At 41.9% G+C, this 22,703-nt stretch overlaps 1 protein-coding gene across 12 annotated transcripts; it reads right to left on the bottom strand.

The window, feature by feature from the left end:
- Positions 1–4,573: 4,573 nt before the first annotated feature.
- Positions 4,574–22,415, bottom strand: NDUFAF6 (NADH:ubiquinone oxidoreductase complex assembly factor 6). 12 transcript variants are annotated; one of them, XR_007707859.1, is made up of 11 exons: positions 22,014–22,131; positions 21,118–21,456; positions 18,572–18,675; positions 17,541–17,663; positions 14,421–14,477; positions 12,782–12,884; positions 11,080–11,213; positions 9,333–9,434; positions 5,770–5,890; positions 5,234–5,290; positions 4,655–4,734 (listed from the first exon to the last, which is right to left on the bottom strand). XR_007707859.1 is itself a non-coding variant. In XM_035546247.2 (10 exons), the coding sequence occupies exons 3-10, from the start codon at positions 18,590–18,592 to the stop codon at positions 4,606–4,608; spliced, it is 726 nt and encodes a 241-aa protein (XP_035402140.1). In that variant the 5' UTR covers positions 18,593–18,675; positions 20,855–21,456; positions 22,014–22,131; the 3' UTR covers positions 4,574–4,605. The 12 variants fall into 12 exon arrangements, 11 of the variants coding, with proteins under 11 accessions (XP_035402140.1, XP_035402139.1, XP_035402143.1 ...); XM_035546247.2 differs by lacking the exon at positions 5,770–5,890 and having other exon boundaries at positions 4,574–4,734; positions 20,855–21,456; XM_035546246.2 differs by lacking the exon at positions 5,770–5,890 and having other exon boundaries at positions 4,574–4,734.
- Between the last annotated feature and the right edge of the window lie 288 nt (positions 22,416–22,703).

Genomic DNA, 22,703 nt, shown 5'->3' with positions numbered 1-22,703 from the left:
AGGGAAAAGTAAATGTAAGACCTGTTTGTGGCTATTTAGGAAAAGGAGACCTTGTAACTTGTTACAGCAACTTGACAGTGAATTTGAAGATTAAGTGGGCACACTGATTCCTTAGATGCTTAAAGAAAAAAAAAATAGGCTATTTGTGTTTAAGGCGATAAATTACAACACAGATTATTTAGAACAAGGACAAATCAATTAGAGCTCAACTAAAGAAAATGCCCCGTCTTGTCACATACTACAACTTGAAGTAAGAGTGCAGATTTTGTGCATTATAAACAACAAAAAAATGGATTTATGTTTTAAGGCAAATTCCAGCCTTTTGCATAGTGACTGAAAGTTAGAGGGATTTTTTGTTGTTGTTGTTGTTGTTTGTTTTTAAAATTCCTTTGTAGTCTTCGGATTACTCAAATATAAAGTTTGAACAGTCTGAATAGGGAGCGTGCTCAGCCTAAGATGCCCAGGGAAAAATTAATCCTCAGCTCCAGGCCGCAGTGTGTGGGTAGCTGCTCCTAGCCCTTCCAGCAGGTTATACACGAGTAGCTACCGCTTACAAGTTGCCATCCACTGCCTACTTTCAAAAAAGAATCTCAGCCAGTTATTACTGCACAATTAAAGGTTCAGAAGTCCCCTCACCAGCATAAAGAAAAAAAAATCCTCCATTAAAAACTCTTTTTTTTTTTTTTTTTTAAATCCATGAAACGGAAATGGACATCATGCTGCATTTCAGACTTCAGGCAGATAAGGAGAAGCCCATCCGAGAGCAGGGAATCTAAAATATCCAGAGCAGATTAACCCGCTGCGTATCTAAGTTACTCCTACCAGAGCAGGTTCCTAAACACTGTTCGCTTCAGATGAGAACATAAATCAGTGAATGATTATCCACGAATGGTTGCCTGTCTATAAAGGTAAATACCAACTAATTTTTAGCCTGAACATTATGGTTTGATTGTAAATTTTGTCCTGTTCTATGTACCTGGGGATGTTATTTTTTACTGGATCGACTTCAACAGTTTGAAAGTGGTTGGCAGTCAGCCATATTTTAAAAAAAAAAAAATCTGTAGACAGAGTGAGATTCACAAAAGATGAAAAAAGATGGAGACGTTTGAGGCAGAAGGACAAGTGTAAGCTTTGAGAACACAACTGCCATCAGAGAAGTCAATGGAAAGCAGGTTCTGAGAACATTGAGCATAATGCTGCATCCCCTTCTAAATCCTGTCGCAAGCCAACCTTTGTCGTTCAGGTCCTGACCTGGCATCAGCACAATATGAAGAGAAAATCCTCACTGTGTTGGCACATCTAAATGGTTCCTCTTGTATCTTTCTTTGAAACACAAAAAGTCAAACGTGAGAAGTGCAAGAGTGCATGGCACCCCCCTTTTGCAGTACAGCAGCCCCTATGCTTGTGGTTGGAAAACATTTTATGGTACTACTGAATGTAACGACACCAGAGGATTAAAGTGAGGTGCAAATATTCAGATGCTAAGCTCTGAGAGAAGTGGGTACAGTCTGGAGGATGTATTTCTCAGACATGAGGATTGAGATTTTTGTGTATTTCATAGAAACATTTTTTTATATTTTTGCTTTACTAAGGCTATTATATAGCAAAGTGGGAAACCAATTAAACAGCAAGATTACCAGTCAAGTGATGTCTGAGGTCAATTTCAATTTGTTGTGCGCTTTTGACTCCGCAGTTGTTACGTGTCACAGACAAAATACAATTCTTATGTTTTGCCAGCTTTAACCTGCAAGTCTAAATGGAGAGGGCCTGCGGAAGACTCCGGTGAGCTGCTCCAAAAAGAGATGAAAACACAGTTCAGTGCTTAACCAAAAGGAAACAAGACCATAAAGATCAAATAGATACACAGAACACATATGGCCACTGAGGAGTATACCTGCTAGATCGCTGTTTTACAAGGGCTGGTTAACTAGCCATGATGCAATTAGGCATGGAAATTATTTTCAGAAGTTTAATTAGCAGCTAGCAATGCATTTGCTAGTTTTTCTGATAGGCGTGACTAGCAGGTTAGCACCACTGTGAGGAAATACTTTGTCAGAGCCAACAAAAGGATGTTTTTGTAGGATGTGGAATTGTACATTATCAGAACTGATGGAATGAGTTTCTATTATGGCACCAACTGCAACGAAGAAATAAGTGGGGAGAGTGAAAGCAGACACCCATACGACCACCTTGTCTGACAGGTATTTAATGCCCCCATTCCCAACGCTGCCCCTAAGGGCAGAATCAGGCCCTGCGATCCAGGAAAGAGAACTGTTTCTGGAAGGACACAAAGGAGACACAGATTGCTTATTCAGGCAGCCTCTTGTCATCTGCAATTCAAAGTGCTGCTTTACTTTCTAAGACCACTGAAAACTCTCTCGTGACCTAAGTCATAACTTGAATTTCCTTACTCCGTATCCTGTTTACTAAATCCACTGATAAATTCCTCTCGCCATGCTAACCATTCACTGCATCACATGGTTTCTTTTCTGCGCTAGAACAAATCAGTCCTTCCACGGATTCCTTTGTAAGCACATAGTCGAGATTTGTTCCACTTCAACAGCAAAGCGAAGCACTGGCCTCGTGGCCTGGAAGCAAGGTATCAGCGCAACAACCCGATGCATTTGTTATGCTGCACGGCTTCCCTTCTTTCCCTCCTCCTCCATCCCTGCTAAGTTACTCTAAGTTCCTGCCAAAAGTCAACTTTACAGGAGGGTGATTCCTTCTCAAAGGGAAGACAGGGCTGCTGCTATTGTCCTGGCTCAGCATGCTAGGAACAAAACGAGGACCACCTGCAGAAAGAGACATTTGTAAGGCTTTCTCCAGAACATAAACGGGGTGAATGTGCAGCTGGCCTGGTAGTAGCAGCAGAGCCTAAGCCCCAGCTCGTCATTTGGCAGGAAGAGCTGTGGTGCCTACATAGGAAGAAAATATTTTCTTTTAGCCAGGCCGCTCTGCCAGACTCAAGAACACCAATGATAAGATAAAGCAGCCGACTTGAAGAGTGGATACAGACTGAATCCACTGTGTTTTACTTCTAGAAAACATCCAGTGTACTCCTGATCCAGCCTACACAGATTTTTCTAGGTTCATACCATCCTAGATTCTTTATTACTAGAGATGTAATAAAGCAAGGGCCTGAGCTGAACACATTCAAAGAGAAACGTGTCACTCAGGGGTAGGAAAGTGCAGAATTAGCTAAGATCTGCATCACAACCCAACTTCAAACGTGTATAAGAAAACCACTGAATGAAGGATTTAATGTTGGCTTCCTAAAACTTCCACTACGCTAACAGATTTTGTGATTAAAAAAAAGCCATGAATTTTGCTCTCAGGGATTTGTTATGGAGCACTGTACGCTAAAATACAGGATGCCGTTATACAACCGAGCATCTGGGGAGATTAACTCTGATGAAACAAAATCTCTGGGAAAAAAAAAAAAAAGCTTATTTAACAGAATGAGGATGATGGCAGAGCAAACTACTGGATTTGTATCATTGAATCAAATTGGATGTCAGGAAGCAGTGTTTCACCAAAAAAAAACCACAAATCAAACATATTTTGCACTTAAACCTTAATCTTAAGAGATGCTAAGTACAAAGCTCTCAGTAAATTCCCACCAAAACCAGCGCAAACATTCCATAGAGGGAGGACTAAAATGACCTGGAACATTCAGCAATATGTTTCATCAGACTACTAAAGAGAACAAAATCAGGGAAGCCACGTAGGTGGGCATCCTGAGAGACACGGGGAATGTCAACAACGGGGCAGTCGAACCCACGTTACAACGGCAGCTGTGGGCAGCAGCAGAGAGGGATGAGGGGGCAGGAGGAAGACAACGCCAAGCTAAGAGCACAGTGAGAAAGTGTTTGGCTGAGCTGGAGATTAAAAAAAAAACAACAACCTTGTAAGAGTTTTCTTCATCTGTTGTAAAGCTATCCTCCCACTACCTAGAGTGGCTTCAAAGCTCAATCTCAACACAGTTAAATAATTTCTGTGCTGCAGCTCTGACTAATTTCACCATTTTGAAGTACTACATAAACACTGGATAATTAAAACAGCTGAAGCTTTTCCTGACAGTTTTCTTACATCCAACTATATGCAAGCATCCTTCCAACTATGAGGCATCATTAGTACTTGCAAGGAGTTCGCACCTTGCACAAAACAGAACTGCTGAGCTGATACACACTGCATGTATTGTAACTGCTTCAGGGCACAAACAAAGGTGGGGTTTTTGTTGGTGGTTTTTGTTTTTTTTTTTTTTTGGCAGTGAAGAGGAAGCTATCAGAAGTATCCATTAGTACAGAATTTGTCCAAGAAGAACTCTATCACATTGCTGTTATTACAAGAAATGAGACAAGAAAAGTAATCTCAGACAAGGACATATGACTTGGCAGACTTGTGAAGCAGAGATATCGGCCTAATACTCCAAGAACAAACTTAACTACTGCCAGCAGGCTGACAGCTACAGTTCATGCACATCTGCTGCTTCCCAGGAACAGCAGTTTGCAGAAGTGTGAAGTCAGACACTTAACAATTCTATCAAGTGAAGACATTAAAGAATAAAACAGCAGCAGTCTGAGAAAATTTTATGTTAAGAAAATTTTAATATGTTTTTTTCCAAGATCTAATATATAAATACAATGGTAATAATGTACTCCTCTTTTGTAAGCTTGGATGAAATATATTGAAGTCCACTTTCCGTATATTATATAAATAAGCATCTAAAGCAACCTAGAAAAGAAAAAAAAAAGCTTAGTCCATATGGTGCACACAAATAATTGGGCATTAAATTTAAAAAGTGATACATGAACCCGATAAGGAACTGCAAAAAGGCTTGACAGTTTGCCTGTTTTAGCAAGTGGTAGCGTAACCATCGCATTTGAAGGATACAGAAAGGCAACTTTTGAGAAGAGGAGCGTTAATTTCTACTAGACCAACTAGCAATGATAAAAATAGACAAGGATTTGGCCCCTTGCATTAGGAAGATAGGCTACGAATACACAGACACCGTTGGAGAAAATATGTAGACAAAAAAGGATTGAAGCATTGATCAAAACTACGAGGTTCCACAGAAGGGAACATTATGACTTTCAGAAGTTTTAGGATTCACATTCTCCCATAAACACATGAAGCATTAGTTAACAATGCTTAATGTGATACTCTCCTGTTCACAGACACACTAGCACAAAAACGAGGCCGTCACTTCACCAGTGCATGATATCGCACCCACCGTACAGTAAAAAGCAGGATATGCCTTCGCAGGAACTTTCTTCCTGAAAGATCTAGCCTGAAAATAAATGGGGTAAGGTGGGAGGAAAAAAAAAAAAAAAAAAAAACTTATCAGGAGAGTTTAACATTTCAGATTAAACATCAAATACTCTGTGTGTAACGTTTAGAGGCAAGAGAATGAGCTTTGTCCCTGCTTACTTTGACATACTGAAGCTGTAATTTTTCACTACGTGCAAGCCAGCACCATCCCTCACCCTATGCAGAAGTAATTACCCAAAGTATGTAATGCTGGGAGACGCCTGCTAGAGCTCTTTCATCTTTTGACAACCTTACAGTTTACGTAATAAATAATAAAACAATGTAAATTAGCGTCCCTTACTCCTACAAAGTTCCAAGCTGCATTTGATTTAACAAGTATAGCATAGCAATTTTTTCCCCACCAAGTAATTCTTTGCATCCCAAGGGACAGCACTGATGGAAGACCAGAAATGCCCTTCTCCGAGTCTTTTGATCTGGACCTTTTTGGTCCAGCCTTACCGTCAGTCCCAGAACTTCAGTTACGCTCCATTTATATTCATGGGACTCTGAAAGTATTCAGTCAGTGCCTCAGGTCCTCAGTAGCTGTGTGTAAACAGTCCAAACCACGGCTGAATCAAATCTACAGTTTAAACACACGTACGACTCAGCTACATCTAACAGAACTGAAGCAAATCTTCCATAGTGCTTATTTATAAACACTGAATCCCTTCTAGTTTTGCCCTTTCTTTTGCTAAAACAAACAAAAAAGCCCTTCACAAACACTGATGAGTATGTATGAGTTTCTGTTAATTTTCTAGATTTTTTCTAGAGAAATCGTGGCTGAAACTTCAGGAAGGAAAAATACTGAATCTTTTCACAGGGCAAATTATTTTAAAACTTTGAGATGAAATACTGTGCATATATATAAAAGGAAAATTATGCTCCTGGATCTTATATTCTAGCTTACTAATTGTGAGATGAAAGAAAAAAAGTAATCTTGCTTGATCTTCTTAACTCAGAATGGGTTTGTATGACTGTTATTTAGAAAGCATGTTATCTTCCCTGGTAAACTGATAGAGCATAGCTGAGATAAATGCAAAAAGCCAAAGGAGACCATCCTAGAGGAATGTGGGAGACAGTGCTTAAGAGAAAAAGGAGGAACGAATAAAGCCTGCTAGCACATTTCAAAGGGCTCACTGTGGGACTGACACAGCCCTATATGCTTTTATTCTAATAAAACACCAAAGTCCTAAAGAAAACTGCAGTCTCCACTATCTTATTTTGCCCTCTGCTGGTCAGCAGCAGCAGTCTCAGGAAGAGCTGACCACACTTCAGAAACTTCTCTCCCAAGATCAAGTGCCGTATTAGTACAATATGCTTCATATAATATCCCTGAGACTTATTTAGCATTTTGAGATTGTTTCTTTTGATTGTGAAAGATGGATGATAACTGTTATCTTCATCCTCCAAAACACGTGCCAAATTCTGAGATGGTTAAACCCTCTGCAGGTTTAAGCTTCACCACCCCCAAATAATCCCAACCAGGACAGAGGGTAGCGGTTGAGAACGCCCTCAAGCAAAATAAAATGGCATAGAATAGATGCATTTAAAGGCACTAGCCCATTACATTCACCTGAAGCGCTGAAATCTCCAGAACACACTGCCAGCAAATGCCTATTTCGTCCATTAGGGGAAAAAGTATCTTTATTTTTGCATTAACAAAGACCATCTGATCGTTAATGAGGCTAATACCCTACTATTACTGCCTCTTAATACCACTTTCAAGTAGTATGAATCCTCTAGAGATCCCCCACTGCCCATTATCGTCCACTGATGACGACGGAGATTGGGGCAAGTATTCAGAGAGGAATTTTTTTTATTAAGACTATTAAAAAAGGAAAGGGAGAGGGTGCCAAGACCAATACTCAACTGAATAAAATGCTAATTATTGCCCTAACCTGTTTTCTTTGTGTTCATACTTTTCTTTATAGTCTCCAATTACATGATCACATTACATATTTTCCATAGGAACCTCCCGGTGTGCAGTTTGGGAAGGGCTCTAGGAATGGGGTGGGAAGGAAAAGAACTAAGGTTCTGCCTTAGTTAAAGAACTGACTAAAGAACTGCCTTAAAGAACTCAATTATCTCTGTCTCTGTCCCAAAGCTTCCATTCAATACCAGCGACCAAGTTTTAAGCAGCTGGACAACAGCTACACATTGCTTATTTTCCGTGCCTCCCACCACTGATATGAGACTTTTCAGGCCAGGTGCTCAGTGTTTCTGTAACCACAATCACAACCCGAGTCGGCAGGTTTTATACGCTGTGCACTGCAGGTGGAGGAGTAATGGGGAAAAAAAAAAGTCAAAAGGTTTCAGCTTGAACGTCAAAGACAGTGGGCAGTTATGACCTTGCATTTTCTTCTTCCGTTCCCTGCTTCTCAAACGGGATAAACAGTTTCCTTGGGCACGTGACAACAAAAACAGAGACATCAGGTGAAACAGCATGAACAGGAATGCACCTAATATAAATTATAAATAGTCTATATTAAAAATAATGACTGCGGCTACATATCTGTGACAAAAAGAATTATTCAACTAACTGCATTTGAACAACAAAAAAAAAAATCAGTCAACTAGCTAACAACTCATGGAACAAACGAGGGAGCCTCATTTTACCTTCAGAAAAATTTAAATGAAGGGCTCTCCCGCTTTACTGAAGAAAATACTTTGTGATCATGGATAACACTGTAGTAGAGGACTATATTAATGGGGTAAACGCAGAGACTTCTGACACGTCTTTCCTTTGCAGCGGTACCTTTTCAGACCACCTTTATTGGAAGCATTGGGTGCAATGCTCAAAGTACATCTGTACACATACGTGTAGACACAAGGCACTCTTTACAGTGCTTCTTGCAAGTTTTATTTTCCAGATAAAGGCAGACGTAACATTGCTGATGAAGCATTCTTTTGAATTAGGCACCAACGGGCAGTTCAGATTGGGTCTAGAATAAGAGCATCGACATAAAAAGAAGGGAAAAAAGGCCTATGCCCTTCTTTAGGATTCATTATCAACTGTTCCAAAAAAAGAGAAGTCTTTCCTAACGCACTTGGCTGTGGGCCAGAAAAGAAACAGAAAGCACCTTTCCCAGCACAGCTTTCAGCACGGCTGGTCAAGTTGGGGAACGAATCCTCCCTCCCCACACGCTAAGCAGCAGTTAAAGCCAACGTGCCCTGCTTTCCTGGCAGCCATTCCACTGTGCTGTGCAGATGGTACTTCACAAGTGCCTTCTGCGGTGCTGATCCCATGCTGGCGTATTCTCGTGCTTATAAAAGTCTGCTGGAAGTTTCTCTCCCAGCAGTAAGGCTTTGAGGCAGTATTTATATATATGCAACTGGACCTGGTAGTGAGAAAACTGTCTCCTCTACATCTGTACAGACAGATAAATATCTTATTCATACAGAAGTAGCTGTAAAATATTTAAATGTTTTGGTTTTTTTCTTAAATTTAAATTTCTCTCAAAGTAACTAAGCTTAAAATATCTGAAATAAAGTATCACACAGACCCACAGAATGGTTTGGGTTGGAAGAGACCTTAAAGCCCACCCAGGTCCAGCCCCCTGCCATGGGCAGGGACACCTCCCACCAGACCAAGTTGCCCAAAGCCCCATCCAGCCTGGCCTCGAGCACCTCCAGGGATGGGGCATCCACAGCTTCTCTCGGCGACTTGTGCCACTGCCTCACCGCCCTCACAGTAAAGAATTTTTTCCTAACATCTCATCTAAATCTCCCCTCTTTCAGTTTAAAGCCAACCCCCTTGCCCTATCCCTACACCCCCTGACAGAGTCCCTCCCCAGCTTTCCTGTGGCCCCCTTTAGGCACCGGCAGGCCGCTGTAAGGTCTGCCCGGGGCCTTCTCTTCTCCAGGCTGAACAACCCCTGCTCCCTCAGCCTGTCCTTATTGGAGAGGGGCTCCAGCCCTCTGACGCAGCTATAAATCTTCTAACAACATATTCACAATGTTTTGTAAAAGGTTAGCATCAATTATGTTTATTGGAAAGAAAGAAAAAAAAGAAGGAAACTCACATGTTCTAGGTGAATATGGGCCTGGCTGGCAATGTCATAAATGACATCTCTCACATTTTTCTCTTGCTTGCCTCTTATGAAATCCTCTTGAGAAACGCCATGCTAGACATGGGAAGGAAAATCAAAAAGTAAAAACCCTTCAACAAATATCAAGGCTCATTTTAGCTTCGTGAAAGATAAGAAACCTCAAAAGCCCATCCCAGCAACCAAACCGCAGGCATATGGCTGAAAGGGCCTAAGTGTGTTTTGCTGCTGCCTCCTCCCTGCACCACCACCCCTTTTATTTTTTTTTTTTTGGTCACTCAGAAAAAAAATAGAACAAAGAACAGTTGGTACTGATTCTTTCTGCACGAACTTGTTCCCTAAAGACACTGTGGCCAGTCAGATAAGCAAGTCAGGTTTTGAAGTTTTGGGAAGTTGGATCAGCTTAGATGCCCAATTTTTGAAAACATAAACCAAAAAGCAATATTTAGCAGAATAAGGCCAAGAGAAGGTAACAAAGAAGCCACGCTTATCTTGGGATTGGTGTGCACCACCAGGTTTGAAAAAAAAAAGCCACACCCACCACACATTCTCTGAGTACAGTGACCAAAGGAAGACAGAATATGGTATATTAAGAATTGATTCAGAATTGCACCGGTTGCCTGCTGTTCTTCTCTGCAACATTCAGACGTGAAAACTGTACAAAGGCAGGCAGGTAGGCTTCACGGGAGGTCCAGATTCAAATATAACTCTGCAATACTTGCCAGCAGCTGAAATGCTTGCAAGATGCTCAGCCTGCACAGAAGGGACGCAAGCTGTCTGCCAGTCTCCTGATCTTTAACTACGCAGTTTCACTGTAAAACACCTTCTGCAGCAAGGATGACTGAATTTTTCAGGCTATGGCTGAAAACCAAAGAACTTGGAAAGCCTCCCATACCGTCCAGTCCCAGAAGGGCTGAAAGCAGGGAGCAGCTCCTTTCTGCAATCCTATAAACCCAACCTACTTCAGTGTCTGTGCCTTTTGCAGAATACTCAAAGCAAAAATACTACTAGATTTAACTTTTTTATTTTTTTTTTAAAAAGGGGGAAACAAAACCACCCTGGAGTTTCATGAAGGTCACTCCTCTCACCTCCCAGAAGATATAATACCATGACTTTTGAGTCATGAGTATTACTGGGCCACACCAGAAACTGTTGTAAGGATAAATTAAAAAAGGCATTCTGTTTCATGGAATCATACAGGTTGGAAAAGACCTCTAGGATCATCTAGTCCAACCTTTAACGTAGTACTGAAGTCCACCACTAAACCATGCTACAAAGTTCTACATCTACACGTTTCTTGAAGACCTCCAGGGACGGTGACTCAACCACTTCCCTGGGCAGCCTGTTCCAATGCTTCACAACCCTTTCAGTGAAGAAACTTCTCTTAGTATCCAACCTTACCCTTCCCTGGCACAACTTGAGGCCATTTCATCTTATCACTTGGTGCTTGGGAGAAGAGCCCGATCCCCACCTCTCTACAACATCCTAAAGGAGGTAATTGTAAAGTACAATAAGGTCTCCCCTGAGCCTCCTTTTCTCCAGGCTAAACAACCCCAGCTCCCTCAGCTGCTCCTCATAAGACCTGTTCTCTAGTCCCTTCACCAGCTTCGTTGCCCTTCTTTTGGCACGAAATTTCTGTGCTAATGAAGTGTGATCTCCTATCTAGTGTTGAGACAGTTAGAAACATTATATTATTCAAACCCAGGTAACTCCTTTCTCTTACCAACATACAAATGTCCATGGGAAGAAAGACCTTTTGTCTTGCACCATGGTACGGAGTTGCTCTTAAACAGGTAACTATGCCTTGCGCTTTCCCAATGTGACTGGCTGCATGGTCGGCGTGGATGTCCCTCACACCTGAAATTGCAGAAATAATATGTTTAGAAGCATATTCTCAGGCCTTTTGTGGGGTCTTCCCTGATGTGTATTACAGTGCTACTGAATTATTTAGCTAATGAGTGTATTGATCCATGATAGAACTGCCTATGTTTAAGTTGTTTAAGTTGCCTTGAGACCTCAGAGGTGCAAAGCAGCAGGGAAATTTGTTGATTCCCACATTCAGAAGCAAGACGCCTCATTGCTAGTTCCAGTTTTGGTAAAGGGCAAAACTGTGGAGTGGCACCTATTCAGATACAATCCATCTCTACACAGACATTTGCATTGGCACGTCTTCTTCCCAGACAGCAGTATTTCAAGAACTGGTTTTCCTGCCAGAGAAATCATTCAAGTGTGAGATTCCTCGTTTCATCAATTAGCTGCAGCAGATTCAGCAGTGTCCCAAAGCCAAAAAGAATGGTGCTACACTTCCCCCACTGAACCCATATTTCTGTGCCACCTCCCTTGTGCTGTAGTGAGCAATGAGACAGTAACGTGGTAAACTGGATCAGATCACCACTACAACTACCTTTGGTTACTGCACGGCCGCTGTTAGAACTGAAACAAGAGGAAGATGAGTGGGGTACAGCAGCACCACCCCTCTTCATGGCAAGACCGTGTAAAATTGGCTTATACTGATCACAGGACTGACCCAGGATAAAATGAAAATTTAAAGGAAAATTAAAATTCACAGTTAAAGTTCTAACAGAAGCAACGTTCTACAAAGACAGAAATGAGGATACAGGAGTTACAGATCAATCAGCCTGCCTGGCACCTAGAAATGATACTGGGGATACCAGAATCACTGCCCAAGCCTGCCTGAGCCTTGCATGTGTCTCAGGACCTTCAGGAAATAGTGACTACAGGTAGACTACATGGATTTATTTTAGTAATGGCAGTAGAAAGCAGACTGGGGCTTGGAGGAATCAATAGGTATAACTTACTGACTGGGCAACTCAGGCTTTACAGATAACTAGGGATGAAAAGAAAAAAAAAGCCTCAAAGAATAGGAGTTAACAATGACTCGCGCTCAGCCTAAACATTGATATTTAACCTACGTTTAGGAAGCAACGAGGATTCAGACCCAAATTTGCAACATTACCAAGGGAACCTTACAGGTTTGGAAGTCAACTGTTTCAGGATAGCCAGTAGAGATCACAAGAATACAGAACAATAGCTGCAGAGTAACTACAGCACTCTGTGTTCTGCCAAGTGGGACAATCAGAAAATACAGGAGAGACCTGAACTTACCACACTCCATAACAGGGACAAGAAAATAGAAGACATTGTTAAGAGAAAGAACAAAGTATGAAACTATACTTCAATGACCTTTCCACTAAACAGCTTCTAAGGAAAGTGCGTAGTTTCAGGAGAGGGGCAGTTAAGATTCCAGGTTTATGGTTGAACGTTAAGATGGTATCTGAAGTGACAACCTATACTGAAATTAAACCTTGGTGGAAAAAAAGTGTTTGTTTGTCTTGAAACATCAATAAATATCATACCAGTACTAATGAGGCATCAACAAGACCTAAAAAGGGGAAAGCACCTACCCAGCATTTCCAAAGTGAGGTACAAGAGAGCACTCTGCGTGTTCTCAGCATACGTCTCAAGCTCCTGGATGTTACTGTATGCTCTGTCATCCAAATTCTTCTCCTGCAATTTGAGCACAAAACTTCAGTAAAAGGTACATAGAACTGCTATTTCTGCAAGTTTTTTATTGTACACACATTAGGCTGATTTACTATTAGAAACAAAGGACAAAATTAAGAGATAATGGGAATATACACTCAGGTAGAAACAGGCATTAAAACTTGGAGGTAGTCTACCATAAACTACATGCAACTGCAACCAAGTCCAGGTACTGGAGCAATTATAACCTTGTGCAATAAAGACACATCAGAATTTTCCAGAAAAAAAGATACAGCCAAAACAAAATGATACCGAGGTGCCAAATTTAATACCTTATTAGAAACTGAAGCACAGAGAAATTTAGATGAACAGGAATATATTCTTTAGAATATGCATGCACACACAAAAAAACAATCCATCAAATACACATGAGTTTCAAAGTCGTATGCAAACACCCCAAAAATATAACACCCTCCATCATTCTTCCTGTCCTAATAGCTTCTGTGGTTAAAACATACCAGTTTTAAGATTTAAAAACTCTGAAGCCTTTCATAGTCAATTGCTTGCAGAGCGTTGCTGCTATCAATTTTCTCAAGGTAAAACTTTAAGTGATACCAGCTTCAGCAGCGAAGCTACTTTAAAAAATTTGTGCCCTTACGTTTTCATTCTTTCCCTTATATCAGAGTTGGTAGCAGCATTGCTGTACCACTGAAATTGTTCCTCTCATTTTTCCCCCCAAAAAGGGTGGATATTTAGATTTGTGTTATTTTAATGTTCTGATTTACATTAATTATTAAAATTCATTTAATACATTAAAATTAATTAACGTTCAGCAAAAACTCCACAGCCACAACAGGAAAAAGCAGCAAAGTGTGGCAGAAAGGTTCAGAGAGGTCATTCCAATTTTGAGGTTTTATTTCCATGACTCGTCACAAGAGAAGGCTATTTAGGGGCAAAAGTGACATGGTAATAAAAGAGGTGAGGAAGAATAAAAAGATGTTAATGAACAGGGCAGGATTGGAATGGCACAAAAAGAGACTATGCATGAGGCTTGCTTCTTACGTATCTTCATTTCCTTTTCTATTAAAATGCAGTTTTCCAAAATTCTTCACAGGTGAATATGAAGACCTCACTATTTAATATAAAAATAGGACTTCCCTCGTTTATATGCAGAAAGGTATCCAAGCATAACTCCCAATGGGGAAACCTCTAGGGGAAACCACTGTAAATCAGAAACAAAGGCCAACAACAGAAATCATGGGCACGGATACACTGGTTATCAGAGCAGGGAACAAGAAAGATGTGGACTTACACGCTACATTACTAGAATTCTAAATGGATCCTATTAGCCTTTTTGGCCAAAAAGGGCAGAAATCATGAGTAAGAGCACTAAGGAAGAATTAAAAGGGAATTAAAAAGTACCATTCTCAGGAGAAATACCACTGTCTGGAAAAGATTAATTACTTAAGCTCTTGTTTTTACACACAAACTCATAAAATTAAGGGGAGAAATTCTAATATGACTGAAAACAGAATCAGACTTTGAATGGTAAACACTTACTCTTTCATCAATGATCTTCGTGAACCACATTTTAGTCAAGTTATGCCTCTTGACAGCCTGAAAATTATCAAATAAAACATCCATGTTAACGTATATAAACTGATGGTAGTACTGCATTCTGAAGGTTGAAAGATATTTTTCATACTACTTTTCTGCTAAATTGCCCTACTTGTACATTACATCCATTTTGAACCACTGTCATCCAAACACATCCCCATTTTTCAAGTTTTTAAAAATGGTTTCTTCCACAGAAATGGGACGTTTGGTTTCACTTTTCTTATGTTCAAAATGGACATACTAGTAGGAAAAAATATGCAGTTGCCATCTAAAATTACGTTAAAGTCACTGAGAGTTGAGCTATTAATTATTCTATAAATATTTTTATAGGCTATTTATACACTTTACTAGTGCATAAATCTCTCAGAATCCAAATTTGAGTATGCTGGAATATACAAAACTTTTAAAAAACTTTCAACATGATAAATTACTATTTTTTCCTGGAAAATCAAAACTGTCTTCATACAAACTCAACAGTGAGCAGACAGTATCCATAAAGAACGCTGTGCCAAAGGCATGCTAGTTCTATTAACAGCTCTGCAACACTTAAGAGTTCAGCCAATCTATTTCCCAATGTTACTTTCTAGGAAATGCAATGATATTCATGAAGATTTGTGAAGCTGCACTCTTTAAATAGGTCATTCTTGGGCATTCGCTGAAATACAGAAATATCATTTAGAAATACGAGAGAGGATTTTCTCGAGTGCAGAAGTCACCAGGACAGGCTGTGCTGTTAGTTTGTTACAGTGTTCTGCAGCGGTCAGAGGTAACAAAGCTCCTAAAAATAATTTCTGAATTATTTCTCAACAGCTTATTTCGCAACCAATTCTGTTTGGATCGCCTCACATTGGTCTTCCTTCAGAGAAATCACATGTAAGGTCAGATCTTACCAGAGAGATGGGCCATTTCTTTCTTCCACTTCAAAATCAATTTTCTGCTTTGTGAGAAAGGACTATGACTGGCAGTCAGAGCTGCTGCAAAGGGCTGCAATCTGTATCTCACTATCTGGATGATGTTTTTTCTAAGTGAAGCTTCAGCTAATAAACATTTCTGCCCCACACTGGTATACACATGAGCAGCCTGAAATTAGAAGTGATGGAAAAAATATACACAATCATACCCAAAACTGACTTGTACCTAATCTACTCGGACAATTAAAATGAGATGATATCTTCAGAAACAAAAGTAAGTTAAGCTACACAAAAGCAAGTTCCTCCTTGGAAAGGAGATGAAGGCATTTGGGGAGAAAACCGTCTTGTTCCTGGGCAGTTTGCCATAGGCTGGAATGGAGACAGAAAGAACAAAAAAATAAAATAAAATAAAATCAAAGGCACAGACAGACTGACATGCAGAATTACCAATCCTGCATTTTAATGTTTGTGTTAAAGATCCAGCCAGGGTGATACTCTTAAGTCCAGTAACTTTGCAAAAAGGCTCGCAACATTTGCCAGTCTTCTTCCTAACCGTACAAACACTTTGTTGTGGTTACACCACACACTTTGTATGAGCTGGAGATGCTTATGAATAGCTCTGGTCTTCCTAAAAGTGACTGTAACAGGTGTTTTTCCTTTATTTTACTTCTTGGCTTTACCTATCTTTTCTCTTAGTTAAACAAACAGCACCTTGTTTAAATCCAATTTCAATCTGAGCGTTGGTAGACAGGAACAAACGCTCGCTTGTGTTTTATTTCACGTTTGAAGGAGGAAGAATCAGGGACAGGCTGAAGGTTCGGCACTGCTAAAAGTCATTCAAAGAAGATTTGGAAAGGACTCATTTTTGTGGTCTCAGAGGTGCAGCAGAGAGTGGATGTGAAGCCAAGATGGCAACAAGTTAAAGGCTCCAATCCCACAGGAACTGCGTTGTTCTAACCCCTCGTTGCAGTGGGTGCTCTGCTTCTCCTGGGATTTTTAACAGGAATAACACGGATGAATACTTGGATGAAGAACCCACTTTTGTCTGCCTGTTCTTCAGCAGGTCCATACATCTAACTGCCTCTGGGATCTATCTTAACTGCATTCAGCTATGGAAATTTAGACAAAATTCAGCTTTTCCAGTCCAGGAGCTCAGAGATCCCTACTTTTAACACAAGTTCTGATCTTATACAGGCCTTACAGAATTTCCATCACTGAAGAAATTAAACTCAACATGACCCTGAACACCTGATCTACTAAACTCTGAAGTCTGACCTGCTTTGAGTGGGAAGCTGGACTAGCTGACAACCAGAGGCCCCTAAAAACTAAATTATTCTGTGATGCCGAACCAGCATCAAGGGGAAATCCATTTACACTGCCTCCAGGCCTTCAATTGTCTATTAAACATATCAATGGCAGGTCTGACTACTAGAAACAAACAAAAAAAATCTAAAAAAAATATGTTTCTTCAGCCATGACCAGAAGAGGAACGGATCCGTAGGTGTACTTCCTGACCAACGTTCTAGTGCCTGCCAGAACTCACATACGGGGTCTTGGTAAAAATAAACTGTTAAGTTCACAAGTACATTCCCTGTTACTCAATGCACACAAAAGGATCAGCACAGAACATCATATGTAAATAGAAGTCACCAAACAAATCTCCAGCAAGGAGAAAGACTGCATGAAGATTCTCCCTGTCGCCCAGTAACTAGGCGTGAAGGGCTTTGGCTTTTCCTCATACACTGTTTGCCAGATCAACCTCTGTGCTTAGTTTCCTGTCTTTTTTTAAACTTACCTCCTCGGGCAGGACTAGCACTAGCTCTGGAAAGTTTACTTATACATTTCACTCGCTATCAACTTACAGTTTACCACAATTTCCTTTGCCCTTCTCCTAAACAGAAGAGAAAAAAGCAGTCAGTTCACAGAAGCCTGAGCCTCCAAGTAGGTCCTACCTAAATATTCTCCTTTTCCGACTCTGCTCTTCCTAGGTAACTTACAACATCACACACAGACATACACACCCTTTACATTACCTGTTTGACATAAAATAATGCAGTTAGCAATGCAACACAGCAGCCACAAAGCAACAGAATTATTTCTCACAGCAATAATTTGGTCAAGCGAATTTTGGGACAATAAAGATGTATTTTACCCTCCATAGTGCTACAGCAACTGGCTGATGGGGTGGGTTATCGCAGTATATATCTTCCACAGCTTTCCTCCAGAACTGCATTCGCATCAGGCCTGTAGTCTTCTGAGTTATGGAGTCTTTGATCTGGAAAGGATATATCTGGAGTGAAATTCACAGTCTCCTTAATGCACTTTGGTCTGTCTGTACTGAAAAGACAGACACAGGACAGTCAAACTCACTAGGGGAAGGGCTCAGAATTTACGTTTACTCCTAACAAACCATATGAACACTGCAGAGAGTAAATAAAAATGAAACATTCACCACAACCTCACTTTGAAACCTGTGGAAATTAAGTTCTGGACAACTCCCACCTTGGCTTTCTTCTCTTGGGAGAAGCAGCGGTTAAGAGCAGCGAGGGAGCGAAGCCCTGCGAGGGCGGCCAGAAGCACAGCCCACAGAGGCTGCACCCGGGGGGTTGCTGGGTCAGCACATCTCTGGGACTGCTCCTTCCTGGCAAAGGTTACCAACGTTTGTGGTTGCACCGGCAGTTTTGGCCGCCCAGCAGAAGTGGGAGGGTGCAGCCACTCCCCTCCCACAGCTCTCTAATTACAAACTTCCCTCCTGGAAGCATTTCCCTCACCTAACTCCTGCCAGGAAAGACCTGGGACGGATTATATCATTCGGGTTTTTGACTGACCTTTTAACACAGGGGCTAGTTACACTTTTCTGATCCAACCACTGCATTTCAAGCCAGGACACAGGTGCAGTCACATAATAATAGCAAGGACCTCAGCCTGTTTGTTAACACTTCATTTCAAACATGCAGAACATAAATGAGAGTCAGAAAAACTACATACACGAGCAGAAGAAATTGGGGGCAGCTGGCTACTTTCCGAGGGCCATTCCAAACCAGAGGTTTGTATTGGCTTCTTTATTCATTGCCCTTTCTAGTATGAAAAGTTAAATCTCAGCAAAACACCAGCTACTGCTGTAATTTAGAGTCCCGAAACTGTTACTTCACATTTCCAGAGATCACAAGCGTATTTTAATACCTGCCTGAGCCAGTTCCACATTGAAGGCTCTTAAAGCAAACGCAGAGGTTCGCGATTCTGCAGGCAACAGCAGAGAACACAGAAACCCTTCGTAGTCACGCTTTCTATAAAAAGGAAAGAAAATACATTATTTATAGCACCATGTAAATCAGGCACGTTGTTGCTTAGTATAGAACTCCTAAAATAGTAAGAATAAGTTATAGTTCAAAACTCTGACTCCGCAAAAGTGGTAGCTTTTAAGCTTATTTTAAAATAAGGCAAGCTCTGAGAGAGGGGGGATGCAAGCTCAACTCTCAACACACCTCTCGGATCCAGATCTCAAGGTATTTGGCTGAAGGCATGGAACAAACCCGTGGCAGAACTGCAAATTGAATCCAGATTGTCTGACCTCCAGGCCTGTGTTCTAGACGTGAAGTCAAATTTCTTAAAAAGCTTGTGCTGTGGAGTTTGGCACTAACGTACCTGCTTAACCACCAAGTTTTTGTTTATTAAAAGCATAAAAACTCTTGTGCTGCAGCGGCAGTTTCACAGCAGGTAACTCACCGCCAGTCTGAAGTGATATGCTTTCATTTGACCACTTGGGTGTGCCATTAAATTACAAACAATCAGAGCACATAGAGAATGATTATAAATTGCAAAATCATTCGTAACTGTAATGACCAAAACCACTTGGCCACCTCAGGAAAGCTAAACTGCTTGTTTTGAACAGTACTTGTGTACTTTCCGATAAACCTGCAACCCGATTCTTCATCAGAAGAAAAGCAGCAATGCCAAGTTATGCCTCAAGAACGGAGAAGTATGTGTCAAGTTAAACATTTACTCGTTTTCAAGAAGTCTGCTGTTCTTAAATGTCCTCCTGTTTCTTTTGAATGTCGGCTTAAAACAGCAAGAAAAAACTAAAACCAGAGGTTAAACTTAGGGTTGCTACTTTTAGCACCAAACAAAAAGGAAATGAAATATAACAGTTTCTTACCCCTACAACACACAGCAGCTTGATAGCTAGCAAATGCTTAGAGTTTTCTTAATACTTGTGACACTTGTTTTCCTGATGCAAATCCACAAGCATCAATGAGAAAACAGCATTTGGGGATTTTAGCAGGCTTTAAGGCCACATTCATAATAAACAACAGATGCATCAAACCTCCCCCAGTTAAGACCCTTTCTGAAAAGTACCATCAGCTCAAATCCTAGGATTTTTTTTTTCTAAACAGACTGTAAAAATACCCAGTATTGCCCAACCTGGGCAGAGCTGCAAGGTTTACAGCCACTTTTTCCAAGTTCCAGCGATGCTGTCTGCCTGGGTTGTTCACACAACACAGAAACACCACTACCTCCAGAAAGGAAACAATGAAATACATTTCACAAAGTAAACAGCAGCACAACAGAGGTATTTGTCTTCTCTCTAGTAACTTTTTTGCACTTACCCTAAGCTTAAAAATTGCAGGTACCAAAAAGAAAGTTTAAAAAAAAAAAAGTGTGGGTTTTATGTTGACATTGCCCCCTTGGACATAACAGAAGAAAAGCAAATTTTCTGGAACCTTCAGCAAAGCCTCAGCATGTAAAACTAAGTTCATATTAGGGTAGATCATGTTGCAACCCAACTCTGTGTGTTAGGGTAAGGAATGAAGAAAGGAAGGAACTTAAGGTAGCCTGCTATCTAGTGTTTCATAGTCTCCCTCTCAAAGAAATATAAGCTTACATATTAACCCACAATAGGAAGATTTTATTAGGACCGTTACTGGTCTTTTAGTGTTATTAAAAGTTTAGAGTCTTAAGAATTTCTTCCACATTGTAAAACTGAATAACATCATCAGTTCGTAAGTTTGTCTTCCAGAGCAGACATCATCAACAGCAAGAATCAAGAAAACGTATCTACTACAGAAAAATATTTTTAATCAAACAGCTTAAAGCCAGTTTTAAAAGACCTATTTGAACAGCAGCTTCAATTAAATGATGCCAAAAGGATAAACGCTTTTAATTTCACTACTGTAAATGCTCGTGTATTTTTATAAGTAGTCTTTTTTATGTTTTAATATAACATTAAAACAACAAAAATGTCTAATGAAAATAACAAGAGACGCTAACCTTCTGTGACTTGGGACCTAACTATTCTGTTCACAGTTGTTTGCTAACAAAAATATTTTAACTGTATATATTGGTTGTACACAGAGCCTTTGATCTCCTGAGTAACAGGTAAGCCCTGGGTAGAGCAACCACGAAAACACAGCCACAGTCTCTAATTTTATCAACTAAACCACAAACTGGCTATGCATTCTGATGCACCTGAAAAGATCCGCAGCTTGCTGCTTCACTGAAAACTTAAGGTTGTCACATTCCTCTCCATTAGCTGTCCCACTTCAACCATTACTGCTGACCACATGTGACTTTGTGTCTTTTACAGCTGTCAGTTTGGAGACGACTATCCTGTTCCACTCCTTCCATACACACTTCGAAGCCTTCTCTCTGCTTTCATCAACGACAACAGCATCCAAAGAGAAACCAGGAGTCTTTACACAGCAGATGGGTTTCTTTCTCTAACCCTGTACCTTTGAACTCCCGGGGACTAGGAAGCAAGCAGGGGGCGTCGCACATCGCTTGCAGCTCCAGAAGCAAAGCAGGATGCATCCCCTGATCTGAAAGCCTCCGGGCTGTGCTCCTGCTCCTTGGGCTTTGACCAAAGGCAGATGTTTTTGAAAAGATGTTTTTGCATCCTCCCCCTCCTGCTTTAAGGTCAGAGCAGCTACTTCAGGTCTGTCCAGCTGGGGGATTTCCTCTGCTCGTTTTTCCAAGGAGTCCTTGGAAAGTTTGACTATTTCCCAGTAACCAAGACCTGAAAGCACTGATTATTTTTAAATGCCCCTTTCGATGATCTTTCACTGCGTAATCTGAAACAATGAAATGGAAACGTTCAATGCTTCGGAAGAAAAGCAGCTGTGAAAGAAGGAAGAAAAAAATAAAAAAACACTGTTTACAGATTAAATCAGCCTTGCAGTCCCAATATTTATCCAGCAGTTTCCACCGCAGGTTTTTATTTGCGGTCCCGATATTACTCGAGGAGAAAAGACCACAACAGGAGCAGGGCCCTGGCACTCCGCGGGGCATCTCAGGACCTCGCACGTCCCCCGAAAAGGGGAGGTCGGTGTCCCCACAACGAAAGGAGCCGTCTCACATTAAGATTTCCTCAGGCCCATCCCCGGGCCGGATTACCCTCACTGACCGGGCCGGGCTCCCCCTCACCGCCCGGCCCCGTCCCCGGCTCTCCCCACCCCCGAGGCGGGCTGGGCGGGCGGCGGAGCCCGGCCTCCCCCCCGAGCACTCACCGCAGCAGCTCGGCACAGTACTGCACCTCTCCCCCGGGCTCCGGCCGGTTCCAGCCCGCCGCCACGGCCGCCCTCCCTTCCCTCAGCCACGGCTGCCCGCCGCGGGCCCCCGCCGCCCTCACCAGGCGGTGGCACGGCGCTGGACGCAGCCCTCCCGCGGCCATTGCGGCGGCCGCCATTTTGCCGCTCCGCCCCTCCTGTCGCTCACCCCGGCCCGCGCAGCCGAGGGGGACGGCCCCTTCCTCACCCCCTCGACGGGGAGGGGTGGGAGCGAGTCCTCTGTAAAGTGGCAGCTCCTCGGTGGTTTGGCGACTTTTCCCCCCACGATTCCCTCAGCGGGGGTCCCGCGCCCTCTTGGCTCGGCGGAGGGTGGGAGGACGCTGGGACAGGACCCTGAGGTAGCCCCAGGCGGAGATCGGCTCCGTAAAGTGCCGAAGGGTCGCAGAAGGGCCCGGTGTAAAAGTTTAAGGGAGAAAGTACCGGTAGATGGCACCCAAGAATGCGTTATTTCGGTCGGGGGTTTTTGGCCGTGCAGCCTTTTGTTGTCCTGCAAATGGCTTCCTCGGCGCCGCCCTGGCCTCAGTTTACCCCGGCTCCCGGGGCGGGCGTAGCTGGCATCGGCTTGGGCTGAATTCCCCTCAAAAGAAATTCCGGAAAACCCGGCACTCACGTGTTTAAACCCCACAAATCTGAGGAATCTGAATGATAAAAATATCCCATTGGAGCAGTCCCAAGCTCTGACAGGCTGGGCACAGCAATATTCGTACACAGAACATGTTTGGGCAAGAGAGCCAGCACACCACAACACAGCG

The sequence above is a fragment of the Cygnus atratus genome, chromosome 2 (assembly GCF_013377495.2).
Source record: "Cygnus atratus isolate AKBS03 ecotype Queensland, Australia chromosome 2, CAtr_DNAZoo_HiC_assembly, whole genome shotgun sequence".
Lineage (NCBI taxonomy): Eukaryota > Metazoa > Chordata > Aves > Anseriformes > Anatidae > Cygnus > Cygnus atratus.
This window is presented reverse-complemented; position numbering and strand designations above follow the sequence as displayed.